The sequence below is a fragment of the Pyrus communis genome, chromosome 2, assembly GCF_963583255.1.
Source record: "Pyrus communis chromosome 2, drPyrComm1.1, whole genome shotgun sequence".
NCBI lineage: Eukaryota > Viridiplantae > Streptophyta > Magnoliopsida > Rosales > Rosaceae > Pyrus > Pyrus communis.
Genome location: NC_084804.1, coordinates 2,505,394 through 2,522,174, shown reverse-complemented (window position 1 = coordinate 2,522,174; position 16,781 = coordinate 2,505,394). Strand labels below are relative to the sequence as shown.

Below are 16,781 nucleotides of genomic sequence, written 5' to 3'. Positions count from 1 at the left end.
GCATGGCTGCCTGATTGTCACAGAATAAGGACATATGAAGAGTTGCAGGAAATCCTAAATCACACAGAAGACCCTTGAGCCAGATCAACTCACACGCAGTGGAAGCCATTGCACGGTACTCAGCTTCGGCACTGGATCTAGCGATAACAGTTTGCTTTTTACTTTTCCAAGTGACCAAGTTTCCACCGACAAATGTACAATAGCCGGAGGTGGACTTACGATCGATTGCGTTGCCTGCCCAATCAGCATCATAATACCCTACGACTTGAGTGTTGTCATTCTTCCGCATGATGATACCACGACCCACTGAACCTTTTAAGTAGCGTAAGATCCGTTTAACCAGAGTCAAATGTTCAAGAGTCGGGGAGTGCATGAATTGGCTCACAAGACTTACAGAATAGGTGATGTCGGGTCTAGTGATTGTGAGGTAGATCAATTTTCCAACCAATCGCTGATAATGGGTGATATTCGTGAGTGGCGTGCCCTTCAAGCTAGGTTTTTGCTTACTGTCAAGAGGAGTGGTGGCTGGTTTAGCATCGCTCATGTTAGCATCATTAAGCAAATCCAAGACATACTTTCTTTGGTTAAGAAACAGTCCCTTGTGTGAGGTTGCCACTTCTATACCAAGAAAGTACTTCAATATCCCAAGGTCTTTAATTGCAAATCTTTGTCTGAGAGACTGTTTGAGAGTGGAGATCTCGTCAGTATTATCACCCGTAATTATCAGATCATCAACATAAATAAGCACAACTAATGTGCCCACAGCTCCTGTGCGAACAAATAGTGAGGAATCGGCGTTGCTGCTTTTGAAACCAACACTAGTGAGAACTGAGCTCAGTTTGGCATACCAAGCTCGTGGGGACTGCTTTAGGCCATAAATGGCTTTGTGCAATCTGCACACCACATTCGGTTCATTGCTTTGTGGATACCCTGGTGGCAATTTCATATAGACTTCTTCTTTGAGATCACCGTGCAAGAATGCGTTCTTCACGTCCATTTGGTACATGGACCATCCTTTGTTTACAGCTACAGACAATAACACTCTTACTGTGTTCATTTTGGCCACAGGTGCAAACGTTTCTTTGTAATCCACCTCAAATGTTTGAGTGAATCCCCGAGCCACCAGTCTTGCTTTATGTCTCTCAATTGAACCATCTGACTTGAATTTGAGTTTATAAATCCATTTGCAACCTACTGCTTTCTTGCCTATTGGAAGTTTGGTGATGCTCCAGGTATTGTGTTGATCTAGAGCTTTAAGTTCTTCTTGCATTGCCTCTTTCCACACCTCTTGGCTGTTGGCCTCGTGGAAATTCTGAGGCTCCTAGTAACTGGATATAGTGCTTAGGAATGCAGCATGATTCGGTGTCACTCTCTTGTATGACACACAATTGGAGATGGGATGTGTGGGTTTGTACATAACAAAATCCTGAAGTCTTGTGGGAGTTTTTCTAACTCGCATTGGATTGCGTCGAAGAGCTGGAAGCGTTGTTTCACACTCGTTCGCATCATCTTCATTGTCACAATTGTCATGCAGTGTATCCTCAGAGTGAGACCCTTCATTGCTATCTTCATTGGGAGAATCATCAACGTTGACATAACTGAGCTCGTGTTGATGTGGTTCATCCAGTTCAATTCTTGGTAGTGGGAACACATCCAAGATGCCATCCCCTTGGGCTGTGATTTCATTTGACTTGCTGAAAAAAGGGTTAGTTTCATGAAATCGCACATCTTTGGATACAATCAATCTCCTTAATTGGGGATTATAACACTTATATCCCTTTTGTGTAGAGGAATAACCAAGAAAAATACATTTAGCAGCTCTAGGATCTAATTTATCTCGGTGAAGAGATTGAATATGCACAAAACAGATGCAGCCAAACACTCTAAGATGTGAGAGGTCAATTTTCCTTCCTTTCATGACCTCGAGTGGAGACTTGAATTCCAAGACTCGGCTGGGTAATCTATTGATGATATATGCAGCTGCCATAACACCTTGAGACCAAAATCTCTTTGGTACATTCATTTGTAGCATTAGTGCTCTTGTTTTTTCAAGTAGGTCACGGTTTTTGCGTTCGGATACACCATTTTGTTGAGGTGTTCCAACACAACTTGTTTGATGCATGATGCCATGAGTGCTCAGATATTGTTTCATGATATGGGACATATATTCGGTGCCATTGTCAGACCTTAAGGTTTGAATTTGAGAGGAGAAATGGTTTTTAACAAGGTTATGAAAATCCTTAAAAACTTCCATAACTTCATTCTTAGACTTTAAGAGATATAACCATGTGACTCGAGAGAAGTCATCCACAAAAATAACAAAATACTTATAGCCATCAAATGATTCACTAGTTGGTCCCCATACATCTGAATGAACTAGTTCAAAACACTTACTAGTTCTAGACAAGGAAGAGTTAAAAGGTAGTCGAGTGGATTTAGACAAGTGGCATGTTTCACATGAAATATCATCCTTTCCTAAGTTTGGAAATAGAGTTGACAAAATGGGTGAAGAAGGATGAGCTAAACGTTGATGCCACAATTGATTATCTTGAATGTGGTTGAGCTTGGCTTGAAACCCTCTCGGATTGCTCTTTGATATGTAATAGAGACCATCTAAATAAAACCCTTCACCAATCGTCTTCTTGGTGGCACAATCCTGAAAAATAACATTGTGAGGAGAAAAAATGGCTAAGCAATTCAAGGTATTTGTGATCTTTCCCACAGATAGAAGTTGAAATGGGAAGGAAGGAACATATAAAGCCATTGATTCAATTTTGTCTGACATTAATTTTATTTTTTCCTTCCCTAAGACCTTTACATTCTCACCATTTGCAATTGAAACTTGAGAAGGGTTTGCAAATTTTTCAAATTTTTGAGACTTAGACACATGGTTGGTCATATGATCTGTGGCACCCGAATCTACAACCCAAAAATCATGCAACATATTTATTTTAAGAGCAGTTTTAAAGGCTTTCATGATACCTTGCATGTCCTCTTGGGGTACGGCTTTCGTGTCTGCCAAGAACCCTGCAAACTTGCCGAGCAATGCCGTCGAGTTCCCTTTTTCTATGCTATCAACATGATCACTTCCAGCAACTCCTTTCTTGCTTTGAAGATATGACATAAACTCGTTCATGAGTTCAGCTGGATTCGCTGTGAAGTTCTTGAGTGGATCTGGCCCATTGGAGGTGGAGGTAGACGCATGATTCGCTCGATGTGGAGCACGGTTCATCCTTTGCACACCCTTGTTGTCCTTCATGAACTCAGGCTTTAACTCTGGGTGTAAAATCCAGCATGTGTCTTTGACGTGACCTATATTATTGCAGTGTTGACACTTCAAGTTCGGATGTTTTCCTTTGTACCTTTTTTCGTTGGTTATATATGCCCTAGCCTCAGGTACACTGGTCGTTGTACCTATGTTCATGACTTTCCTTCTTACTTCTTCCCGTTGAATCGTCGCACACACACTGGTGAAAAAAGGAAGCTCAATGTTCATGAGTATGTGACATCGAAGGTCTTCATACGTTGAATCAAGACTGGACAAGAGTTGAAATATCTTGTCTTCTTCTGCTCTCTTTCGTAGCAGTGCTGCGTCGGTTGTATGAGGGCGATAGATTTCCAACTCATTCCACATGCTTTTCATGCTTCCTAGGAGTTGCACAAACGGTTTTCCATCTTGCTGCAGATCGGAGATGTCCTTCTTTAATTGGAAGACCCGTGCAGCATTGTTTTGCCTGCCATACATTTCCTTGACCGCTTCCCATAGCTGGTACGAGGATTCTGAATAGCTGAATATTTCAGCTAATTTACGATCCATGGAATTCAAAAGCCATGACATAACCAGCTGATCCTTGCTAAGCCAGGATTCATAGTTTGGTGAGGAAGCATCAGGTATTTTGATGCTTCCATTTATGAACCCCAGCTTGGACCTTCCACCTAGCGCCAAAGACACAGCTCTCGACCAAGGCAAGTAATTAAACTCATTCAACACGACTGAGCTTAATCTTTGATTTGGGTTGACGTCCACCTCATGCACGTTCAAGGAGGAAGGCACCTGTGAGCTTTCAACTTCGGATATTAGCGGATTTTCTTCAGACATTTTGAGGGTTGAACACGCTCGGATAGCAGTGTAGCAGACGCAGGTTAATTTTCTTGCTCTGATACCATATTGATTTTCAAGGTTTGAATTGTATTTCCCTCATATGTTCTTTTACAATTGTACAGCAATATATAAGAGGATTAACCTTTTGCTCCTCTTGCTTTAAGCCACAACAGGTGGCTTAGGAAAAAAATAAAATAACAGCCCCTTGAATTAAGGGAGTTGATCAAGGGAGTTGACACCCTTGAATTAAGGAAGAAAGCACCCTTGTATTACGGAAGTTGTCTGGCTTAGGAAAAATAAATAACATTCCCTTGAATTAAGGAAGAAAGCTTCCCTTGAATTAAGGAAGAAAGCGACTTCCAATAATATGCAACGGTGTCATCCAAGACTCCTGTGTGATTGAGTTTTATTAAAATAAAGCAATCGTTTCCTTGAAAAAAAAAAAAAAATATGACAGCTAAAGCATTTGCAAGATTGGGACAATTGCACAATTATTTTTGTACTAGGTTTAGTAAATTACATTTTTGTGTTTGGGGTAAGTGTCCGCTCTGTGCCTACCATTTCAGCAGTTAATAGACAAATTGATGGGCAAGCAGACGGGAGATCTGACATTGCAACAAATTTTCACTATTCTAAAAATTCCCATCTGCCTAGACGCTATGTGGCTGGCCACCACCCTAATTAATCACAAGCATTTGAAAATTAAGAAAGAACTTCTAAATCTAGCTAGATGATTTTTTTTTTTTTTTAATTTTAATCGAATTTATTAATATAATATGTAAGTAAATGTGCATTGATACTTAAAAAATACAATTAGCATCCCTATTATAACGTTATTTCTCACTAAAAGAGTCTAACTTGGTTGTATCGGTACAGCCAACCTCATATTTTTTTTTAATTTTAATTAAATTTACTAATATACCATATAAAAATGTCTATTTATACTTAAAAAAAAAATACAATTAACATCCTTATTATAACGTTATTCTTACTAAAAAAAATCTAAGTAGGTTGTGTCAGTACATCCAACCCCATATTTTTTTAATTTTAATTAAATTTACTAATATACCATATAAATAAATGTCCATTTATACCTTAAAATTTCAATTAGCTTCCTTATTTCTTACTAAAAGAATCTAAATAGGTTGTGTCGGTACATCCAACCCCATATTTATTTTTTTTAATTAAATTTATTAATAACATATAAGGACATGTCCATTTATACTTAAAAAACACAATTGTAGCATCCTTATTATAATTTCTTACTAAAAGAATCTTAGTAGGTTGTGTCGGTACAGCCAACCCCATATTAATTGTATAAATATGGCGTTATCTGTCTGTATTCGCCCATTTTCACATTAAAAACTTCCGCCACACTCAAAATCCCTTCTCACTCTCTTTAGAGCTCTTGGATCAGATATCCCAATGGATTGGAAACGCAGGAGCTCACTCTTTGTTCTGCTCTTTGTTATCTCGTGTATTTTCAATGTGATTGATGCTCTGAACTTGAAGAATAGTACTCACCAAGCAGAATACGGTCGGTTCCTCCTTGCCAATGGCGTTGCTACTACACCTCCAATGGGGTAAGACATCAAGTTTTCAAAGTTTTAGGTGAAAAGGAATTGCCTTTTTCTTCAATTTGGTAAGCTAACTTTTGGAAATTCGACGCAGTTGGAACAGTTGGAATCACTTCGGATGCAATAATATAACTGAAGCCACAGTGAAGACCACTGGTAAAGTACTTTCAGATTATGCTTCATTTGTACAGTTGCAGTACTTGCTTTTGTAATATGTTTTATCAGTAGGCTCGTTTTAATATGAACATCTTACCCATACCCAATTGACAATAACTGAAGAAACCCAAATAATTTGAACTACTTTTGCTAGACTTCCATATTTCCTTCAACGCTTCTTGCGACTTCAGACATGATGCACCATTTTGCGTTGTGTTACATTGATATAAGCACATGCATGATCTGGTCTTTGCTAGCCATCTCATAACACTATGTTTCTAGTAGTTACTAGTAGCCAAATTGGGAATCCAAGCTCTCTGTATTTCGGCATAATCGTTGCGATTTTGTTTGATTTTTTTACCATATATCAGCGGATGCTCTTGTTTCAACTGGCTTGGCAGCACTCGGATACAAATATGTCAATATAGGTCAGCATCCTCACATCATTTGCTTAGTTAATTTGGTTCTGAATGAGCTTTTTTCTTGTTATATATTGATGTGAACTAAAAAGCAGATGATTGTTGGGCTGAAAGAAACAGAGACAGTAGTGGTAACCTAATAGCAAAATCGTCAACTTTTCCATCTGGAATCAAGGCCCTTGCTGATTATGTTCACGCAAGGGGTTTACAACTCGGCATATACTCCGATGCTGGGTAAAAAATATCTCCGAAAATTTTGTTTATCTGAAATAGCACTCGATGTGTCGTTTCTCATCTTTCTGCTTTTTTTAGTAATTATACTTGCAGCAAAACAATGCCAGGCTCACTTGGGCACGAAGAGCAAGACGCAAGAACCTTTGCTGAATGGGTTTGTGTCTGATACCTTTCTGCGTTTACATATATAGTTTGCTAAGATGAGTAGTTTGTTTTGTCTTCTAGTTTAGACGAAACATCAACACAACTAATTTTATAGAGACGATGAACTTGGGCTGATACGGCATTTGGCTGTAGGGTGTCGATTATTTGAAGTACGATAACTGCTACCCCGATGGCTCTAAACCTCAAATCAGATATCCTATAATGAGTTCTGCATTGCTAAAGACTGGAAGGCCAATCCTGTACTCCATATGCGAAGGGTAAGTCACTTGTAATTCATGAAATCATTATATATACTTCTTCAAATAATACTCTGTTTGCATCACTAGAAAGTTAGAAACTGTTTGGCTTTGACAAACAAAACTTTGATAGAGAAATATGTTCTTAAAGGGGACAAGAGGATCCTGCGAAATGGGCTGGTCAGTATGGCAATGTGTGGAGAACTACGGATGACATTCAGGACACTTGGGAAAGGTTCGATCAAAAGTTCCTTTCTTTTTTCAAGATCTCAAGCTGAATCCTGACATGACAGAGAATTCTAACCTTGAAACATTATGTTAGTTTGTTTTGAATTAATCTAATTTATGTTACGATTTCAGCATCACGTGGATTGCAGATCAAAACAACATTTGGAAGACATATGCAGGCCCTGGCAAGTGGAACGGTAAACTTTTATGCTGTTTACTGTCTTGTTTTCTTATCTTTGTTAAACAAAATTGTTGGATAGTTATTTGAATTTTAATGTAATCGTAACAGATCCTGACATGTTGGAAGTGGGAAATGGAGGGATGAGTGTAGAGGAGTATCGATCTCATTTTAGCATTTGGGCAGTCATGAAAGTATGTACTCTCCACACTTTCCATACAAATTTCAGTTCGTTGGTTTGACTATATTTATCGCTGATCCCAAATCTATATTTGCAACAGGCTCCTTTACTTATCGGATGTGACATCCCATCTGCGAGCAAGGAAACTCTTCAGATTCTTGGAAATAAAGAGGTTATTGATGTTAATCAGGATCCACTCGGAGTTCAAGCGGGGAAACTGCGATCCAAAGATAACCTAGAAGTACGTTGCAGTGGCAAATGCTGCCCTTCTCCTTCACTTCAGCAATTTATTTTAGATTACTGATTAATCATGCTTGTGTTGCAAGGCATGTGATGTATTTCAATTTGATGCAGGTGTGGGCAGGACCATTATCAAATAAAAGAGTGGTGGTAGTGTTGTGGAATAGAGGCGGGTCATTAGCTCCTATAACTGTGACATGGAAGGAAGTTGGACTCTCGCCAAATACACCTGTTACAGTCAGAGACTTATGGGCGGTATGACTGACGCATTAAAAAAAATTTCACTTTCTAGTATCATGCTTTAATGTCGTATAAATAGATGAACGATATCTTAGTCCTCACTGACAGAAAACCGTAATGTCATTTGTTTGCAGCACTCATTTGTTTCAAGGAGCATGCTTACTGGGCTGACTGCAAATGTTGCTCCTCATGGTTGTAAGATGTATGTCCTGACTCCTTAATTGGTCAAATATGAAGATGACTCAATAGTCCATACCATATGGAACTAATATCTGCAATTCTTATAAACTAAATACATAAATATCTGTTGAGTTGAATGTTTTGACTTAAGATATTTTATTTAATAAATTGAATGAGAAATCATAGGATTGCTTGTATGAATTTCTCCATTGCTCCTTCCAGAAACCTTACCCAATTTTAAAGAAAAATAATATAATATGTTGGAAAATAAGCGCAATTCGTATAATCTGTTTTATTAATTTGAAATGTGAAAGCATTTTGAAAGAGTAAAGATTACATTCTAAAATGAAATTTCTCAATATGCTGTTTATTTGAGCTATTCTGACCCCAATCATAAGGCCTGCTAAAGGTAATGCATGAAAAATAATAAAATAATAGCTTTATGGCTGCCGCATGAGATATCAGTTTAGGAGTTCATTCTATTGATCATCTAGTGACTAAAGATTCGATATCACCCATGATTGGATTTCGTATCAAGGTTGAGATTAAAACATTAAAAATCATCTTCATTCATTCTTCATATCTTTAATATCAAATCCAAATGTGAGTGACTATTTCTAATCAATTTAAAGGACAAGTTGAGTGAAGATGACTTGCTAAAGACAAACTGGAATTGGAGACTTCTTTCCGGAAACATTATTCATTAAGCCTTAAGTTAATCCGAACTTTGAAGTCGGACCAAAAATGATTAATAATTGTTTGAACTTGCAGCCATAATGTTTTAGATACTATCTGACCTTCGAGTATATATGTTCATGTGCATGTTTACACAATTTTGCACCATGATCTAATGAAGTGTGATGGGTCGCAGATTTTAAGCCACAAAACACCATGTTGTAATACACATGATAATGGCAGGGCAGCTGCCATATGATTATAATTTTAATTAGGAAAAGAAAAACCTCGATGTTCACGGACTTCTGGCCCAACCCACTTGTTGTTAATTACCTAATCAAACAAAGCCGAAAGGTAAATTTTTCGTTGATGACTGTTTATGAAGCACTTACGTTATGAAGCGGTTTAAGTTTTTCACTATTTTTATTAGATATTTAAATAAATATTTTTAGAAAGCGCTTCTTAGCCTATAAACGGGTTAAGTTTCTCATTCAAATATAGTGATTTTTTAGCTCTTCCAAAAAGCATTCCAATTAACACACTAGTATGCATTTAAAAATCGGATTATCTGACTACATCTGAGAAAGTGTATCATCATCATGCATATCAACTCTACGGTTGACCCTGAATAAGCTTTTAATTAAACATCAGATAATGATGAAATTAATTCCACATACCCCAATCATAGGCTGATCACCGATCACTAAGATAGAGCTTATATTATGTATGCCACATGGCTATTAACAATTTTAAATACATCTCATCAGCAAAGTTTGGATTTTGTGATGCACAAAGCATCCCAAGTCACAGATCAATGCGATATGGGCAGAAGCAAAACTGCAAAAATATATAAAGCTACAGAAGCAAAGCAAATGACCTCATTTTTTTTGTCTAATTTGTGGATAGTGATGGATGGTTTGGTTATTGAAAGCAAATTGACAGGAAAAAATAGCATGGACCGTTCATATAGTCAGAGTCCATGCTTGCATGATTAGGCCTAAATATTGATTCCACGAAGTAGAAATGCACGTCGTCCATGTGCTGACATGTAGAAATTAAAGTAATAATATAACCAAATGAGCCAAAAGATGATTGCTTTTTAATTACCCATATGGAAATTAGAAAATAACATTCAACTGAATCTTCTAGCTATAGCTAGGCCGTGTTATTATGTGTTAAATGGATACATTGCTCTAGTGACCAATAAATTAGATTAGTTAGTTTCTTATAAATAAAAAAAGAAACTAGATTGATCAGTTTTTTTTAGATTGAAAATTTAATCGCTCAATACATATTTCTTCTTAAACTTATCATAACTAGCCGTATTTCAAATAAGTGAACATGTTATCTGTGTGATTATGAATTCATTGAAGGTTGAATAAAGTTTGTCGCTGTGTTAATTACAAGTCAATCACGTAGATACATTTAGTCCAATATTCTAGTGCATAGAGTGTTGAGTTTCTGTTTATGTGTTTCGGTTCAAAACTCTATCTCGCCCTAATTATTATATAGTTTCAAACTCTCCTCCTTCCTCTCATAATAGTAAAAAAAAAAAAAAATTAAAAAAAAAATCAATCACATAGGCAAGCAATAATCTCAAGAATAATGATATACACACACTCTTTACCTTTCACACTCTCTGTTAATTTACGTCATGCGATACTCTTCAATTTATTCAATCCACCAAAAGTCAAAAATTAAGAAAAGTGTATCGAAATTAAAAAGAATTTGTGGATAACACTATCCAACTCAATCACCTAGTAAACAAAAGTAAAAGACAAGAGCAAGAGGTAGGTGTAATTTTCTCTTACGTTTTCAGTTTATCAACAAACTAAGAAAATGGAATCTACACCATACACACGTGCAGACTGACTCTATCTCTCTCTCTCTCTTACACACACATAAAATCTGTTATTTGGAGGGAGTGTTTGGCCGTTCGACAAGAAAAGCATGACATGAAAGGCGTACAGGCAGTTCCAAACCTCCGACCCACAAAGCATGCCCCTCCCCCATTTCGTTTCTCCCTCACATCACCTGCCTTTACATATTCGTGGTCCCCACCCCTCATTTCCTTCCACGTGTCTCCAAATCCTTGCGTAACAAATCCACGTGTCGACGGATCACCGGTGCCGCTTGTGTCTTTTATATTAGTACCTAACCGCCACACTCCCTCAACCCCATTCCCATTCTTAGTATCCAGCCCCCACTGCCAACTCTCAAACCCTCTCTAATTCTTCATCAATTCATATTTGTATTCTTCTTTTCTCTCAAAAATTAATTATTTGTAAAGAGGGAGTAGTTTTGATGGAGAGCACAGATTCATCATCGGGTTCACAGCACCCGCAGCTCCCACCGGGGTTCCGCTTCCACCCGACGGACGAAGAACTGGTGGTCCATTACCTCAAGAAAAAGGCCGCCTCCATCCCGCTTCCGGTCACCATCATCGCAGAGGTAGACTTGTACAAGTTTGATCCATGGGAACTACCAAGTACGTTTTTTGCTTTTGTCTACCAGATACACAACCATGTCCAACTGATCTAATTCGCGTCTGGAATTATATTTCAATTTTTGGGAAAATTTTGATTTTGGTTTTGGTGATATAGGTAAGGCAACATTTGGGGAGCAAGAGTGGTATTTTTTCACTCCAAGGGACCGGAAGTACCCGAATGGGGCACGGCCAAACAGGGCAGCAACTTCAGGATATTGGAAGGCAACCGGGACCGATAAGCCTATTCTAACATCAATCGGAAGCCACAGCGTCGGTGTGAAAAAAGCTCTTGTTTTCTATGGAGGGAAGCCCCCAAAAGGGATTAAAACCAATTGGATTATGCATGAGTATCGCCTTATCAACAACAACACAACCGCCAATATGAGTTTTAGTACCACTAAGCCTTCTGATGCAGCGAACAAGAAAGCCTCCCTAAGGGTATGTGCTTTTTTTGTACAACATATATATTTGACATATATCTGTAGCACAAGACGGATTGACTGAAAGTGTACGGCATATCGTGTTATCAAACACGGTCCATGAATAGCACTCTTTTTTACTTCTACAAAGACATTTCAGCCTTCTTCTATCATCATCGTGTGATTCACCACAACCAATAATCGAAATCAAAACATATCATATGATATTCATCTATGAATAGCACTTACTCGGGCCATCCTGTGCCGCATATATCTTGCGCTCATTTTTTTTGTAATGATTGTATGATCTATTAATTGGTTTATTTTTTTTATTTTTTATTTTTTTAAATAATGTATTGTTGGTCATGTTATTGTTGTAGCTTGATGATTGGGTTTTGTGCCGGGTTTATAAGAAAAACAATGCGCAAAGGCCTACGATGTCTATGGAGGGTGATCATTTTCTTCACAAGGCCGAGGACTCTAATAGTTCTATGGAAGAGGGTATGTTTCTCCACCCATCAATATTGCCAACTCAAAAACCGCCGCCGTTCCCGCCACCACTGTCATCAAAGCTGCCAACTACAAATTACACGGCGTTGCTTGAAAGCGATTATCACGAGAGCTTTTTCGAGGGCATAATATCGTCAAGTGATCATCAACAAGGCTCTCATTCTCATCATCATGACCATGATCATGATCAGTTTGGAGCCATATCAACTTCAAGCTCAAAAACCAGCATACCCTTGAAACGTCAACTTTCATCGCCATTTTGGAACGACGTGGGATCGATAGGGTCTGCTGCTGCCACTACTACTACTTCATCGAGCAAAAGGTTTCAAGCTGATCTCAACGGTGAAAACAACTCATTTGTTTCCATGCTGAATCAGATGCCACAGGGTACGGCGCCGTTCTACCCTAATCCTGCACTTCTTGGTTCACTAGGAGATGAGGTTTTGCGCCCACAGTTTCAACTCCCAAGCATGAACTGGAATTCATAGTTTGGTTTTGGATGGTGGGTTTAAGATGCAGAATCAGAATTGTTGGATTTTAACTAGCAACGATATACGGGTAACGTTTCATATATTTTTATCTTATTTTGATTTTGTTGAAAAACATGTAATTTAAGTTTTAGTTTAGTGTCACTCTCAACTTATATATATACTTGTTACATAGGCAGTGTAAAATCTGTTATACGTAGATATTATTGGAAATTTTTTTATTTTGATGCATGGTTTATCCAACACTAATTTGTATTAGGTGTGAATTACTATGTAGAAACCTTGATGTGCCATATCTGCAATTATCGTAAGAGACTTCTAGCCATCATCGCCATTCCTTAAGCCACATGAGATGTTTCTCAATTATGAATAAACCCATATGAGATGTTGTTTACATTTATGTGCACTTCCATTAATATACCCTGAAAATTTTCAAATTTACAGAACAACCCGTAGTCAGTTCGATTTGTTTTAGGGATCTTGAGCAAAACATATATTTACATCAAGAGGTAAAAGATTTGAGTTGAGTTACATAATGGAAAGATTTTTTAGTGTAACCGACACACGGGGTGGTACATCACATGTCACTATATAAATAGTGGAATATGTGTGGTAAAAAGTTAATAACTTAAAAATAAAATAATAACATAAAAAATAAAATGTCTCACCATTTACATAAAAACATATGATGTATCACCCGTGTTTCAGTCATAATAAAAAATTTCTCCACATAATGAGGCAACTACAATAATTTAGTATCGAAATATCTATTTACAGAAATCAAACTTAAAACATGCCACTAATAAATAAAAAAATACTACTAAATTGTAATGATGAGTGGAATCTTAAAAGCCAAAAACCTTCGATTAAAAGCCAGACTTTTTGGCTGTTTTGCATTGTTTTTTATAATACTTTTTCACTTAAAAAAAAAAAAAAAAAAAAAAAAATCTTCTGTAGAGTAATGACGTTATCTCTAGTTTTGGAAAGGGATCCTTTCTGAATACCTTCCTCCTGATCCATCAAATTCGAGGATCTAGATTATTGAAATTTGATTCAACGGCTACAAACAGGGGCCCACTTTAAAAGTTGTAATAATTTTGTTGGATTAAATTTCAATGGTCCGGATCCCTGGACTTGGTGGATTAGGAGGAAGGGATCCGGAGAGGATCCCTTTCCTCTAATTACAAAGGTAAAAGTTAAAAATTATAAAGTTATTTCGACTCTAAATGCATATAGAATCCAATTTAACGTTTAATTTTCAATGCATATGGAGTTAATTACTTTTAGAAGTAAAATATAACATTCGTATGTTTTAAAGGTGGGGTTTCACCTTTTAACTCTAGAGTTATATCCAAATCACTATCATTTTACATATAGCACCAAAGTTGAATATGATACCAACTTTCCTATGTATTGGAGACAGAGTTAGTCAAATATAACTGTTGACTCTTTTAACTTTTGTCGGTGCATTAGAGATCGCCTTAGCTAGCATGCAGCAAACTACACACGAGGCTTCTTTGTTTCTTTAGTATTATAGTCTTCAATACTCTTTCTTTTGACTGGCTAGGGTTAGCTATCGGCTACCACAGCCTTCTTTTAATTTCTTTAGTGGTCTCCAAAATCTCTTTTAACATGAAGGAATAATTCATCTATAACTAAAAGATATGATTTTATATTTTCACCAAAACAAAAGGGATATCATTTCATATATCTTTGGAATATTGATGTAAACTCACATCATTGTATGCTGTTATACTTTTATAAAACTTAAACACTTTATCAGTAAGAGTTTTAATTATGTAATGGGGTGCGACTCGACGCTATTCATGATGTTTTCTTCCATGATCGAGTTGTATTTGATTCTAAAGTTTAATGCAATCGCTTATGCTTAAAAAAAACAACAATTTATCGATAAATTTTTTAGTGTGTCAGAAACACGAGACGGAACACCACGTGTCATTATATAATTAAAGAGACACTTGAAAACAATACACTTTCTTCTAATTGTATAATAACATAGAATTCTGTTTCGTGTTGCGGGAAGACTGAAAAGTCTCTCCAATCTATCAATAGGATTAATTAATTAATTAATTAGTATTGGCACAAAAATTTTGGAGACTTCATAAGACATATTAGAGAAATGCTAAATAGACTATTTCAAAAGTGGAACTTTTTATGAATTTTCTGACACCTCATAGTATAACATTAATTATCGTGTCAACATTATAAAATATTGTGCAAAAAATATAAGATTGCTAAGAGACCGTGGAGAGTCCCTTAGCATCTATGAACATATTATATGGACACAAATCATAATATGGGAAAAAAAACAAAAAACAAAAAAAGACTCAGTGTGATTATTGACAGCCAAGTGGTTCAAATCTAACTTTTATTTAGGAAACAAAGCCTAATTAAATAATATATTAAGATATGGAAAATTAGGAGAGAATCAGTGAGGTTAGAAAATTTTAGTTGTGATGGGAACACGAATGATACATCACGTGTTTTTATGCAAGTAGTGAAAAATTTTAATTTTTAAGTTATTAACTTTTTAACACACATAACTTACCATTTATATAAAGATACGTGTTGTACCATCTCGTGTAATGATTACACTAAAAAAATCTCTTCAGCGAGGCCAATATTTTCCACGAAATGACGCATGATTATTCTTTGTCGCTATCAGCTGTTGATTTCAAGATGAGATTTTGGGTTTGAAATGTCAATATGGCAAACATTGGCATTTAATTACACGATAGAATGTTTCATCCTAGCTAATTTTTTCTATAATTGTAGCACATTATGTATCGCCCTGGCATTGGCTTATCTCAAAAGCACTCCCACCTAATTATCGCGTTTTCTTGATTGATTTCAATTCAAAGCGTACGTGTCATTCGCCTATTCACCCTAAATCCTGATTGATGTAGCAGAATGAATATGTCATGTCAGGTCTTACGTCCAATAAACGAACAATATAGGGTCTCAAGTTCGTCAGATTCTTGTAGGGCATAACACATAAAGGGTGGTGAAATATATGGAGCTGAATAGGATCACATACGGTGGGGTTTTTTTTTTTTTTTTTTTTTTTTTTTTTTGTTTGTTTGGTGAGAAGTGTCTCTCAACTTATGTAGGGTTGAATTTCTTCAAATTCATTGTACAAAAAGTACGATTTTTTTTATGTAGAATTTTGTAAGGATGAGATATTTGTATTTTGTACATGATCCATGGAATAACTTTCGCTATAAGAAGACATCATATCTCCGTTACTATCTAATTAAACAAGCTTTGTAAGTAATCATTTTCCTTAGTTAAGAAAGATGACAAATTATATTTATAAAGAAAGATCCAAATAATTAGTCCTCCTTTTTTTGGAATAGATACCAAAACCGGGCACGAAAGTCGTCTGTGGATAAAGCTTTTCTTGTTCGAATTAATCCTTCTACATGTACGTTGAACTTCACCAAAACCCTGTATAGGCGTATCATAATCATCTCAAACATTGAAAAGGCGATATTATCTTTCACCAGGAGATATTTTCGTTTCCCTTAGTCACAATCAATGTTATAAATCGATGCCTCGGCCCATGGCCGCTCTTTCATTTGTGCACCAACTGTGTAGCTTAAAATTGTACAAAAATCATAAAAGACTTGTAGTTCAAGTGATTAAGAGCATTTAATTATTCTTGAACTTGAAGTGTTGCGTTTAACTCCCTCTGCCTCCCATATTGCATGTATCAAAAGAAACTATGCAAAATGAAATTACCCTTGAGCCATTCCTGTAAGCTTAATGAGAGTTGCATACTCGTTTAGCATGTGCATGAGGGATTGAGATCATAAGAGTTTATGTATGACAATACTTGTTGGTTATTAAGGAATGTATAAAGACTAAAATATAACCTAAAGAAGTCACAGTGCAATTGGTGTCAACCATTCTAATATGGATGATTTGGATATTAGTGACAAGGGTTATCAAAATTGATAACTTTGATAAGGATTACATGATAGGAAGTATCCTTATCAAAGACCACTATTTACATTGTAAATAAAGAGTTCCTGCTCTCACAAA

General features: G+C 36.6%; 2 protein-coding genes across 2 annotated transcripts; both read left to right on the top strand.

Moving 5' to 3' along the window:
• Nucleotides 1-5,459: 5,459 nt before the first annotated feature.
• Nucleotides 5,460-8,389, top strand: LOC137725336 (alpha-galactosidase-like). Its single transcript, XM_068463983.1, has 12 exons — nucleotides 5,460-5,685; nucleotides 5,774-5,835; nucleotides 6,207-6,263; nucleotides 6,350-6,488; nucleotides 6,567-6,642; nucleotides 6,786-6,910; nucleotides 7,041-7,124; nucleotides 7,250-7,314; nucleotides 7,407-7,489; nucleotides 7,577-7,717; nucleotides 7,831-7,971; nucleotides 8,091-8,389. Exons 1-12 carry the CDS (start codon nucleotides 5,528-5,530, stop codon nucleotides 8,175-8,177), a joined length of 1,218 nt encoding a protein of 405 aa, XP_068320084.1. The 5' UTR covers nucleotides 5,460-5,527; the 3' UTR covers nucleotides 8,178-8,389.
• Nucleotides 8,390-10,965: 2,576 nt separating this feature from the next.
• LOC137725649 (NAC transcription factor 25-like) lies at nucleotides 10,966-12,947 on the top strand. Its single transcript, XM_068464407.1, has 3 exons — nucleotides 10,966-11,299; nucleotides 11,415-11,737; nucleotides 12,099-12,947. The coding sequence occupies exons 1-3, from the start codon at nucleotides 11,116-11,118 to the stop codon at nucleotides 12,714-12,716; spliced, it is 1,125 nt and encodes a 374-aa protein (XP_068320508.1). The 5' UTR covers nucleotides 10,966-11,115; the 3' UTR covers nucleotides 12,717-12,947.
• Nucleotides 12,948-16,781: the final 3,834 nt, after the last annotated feature.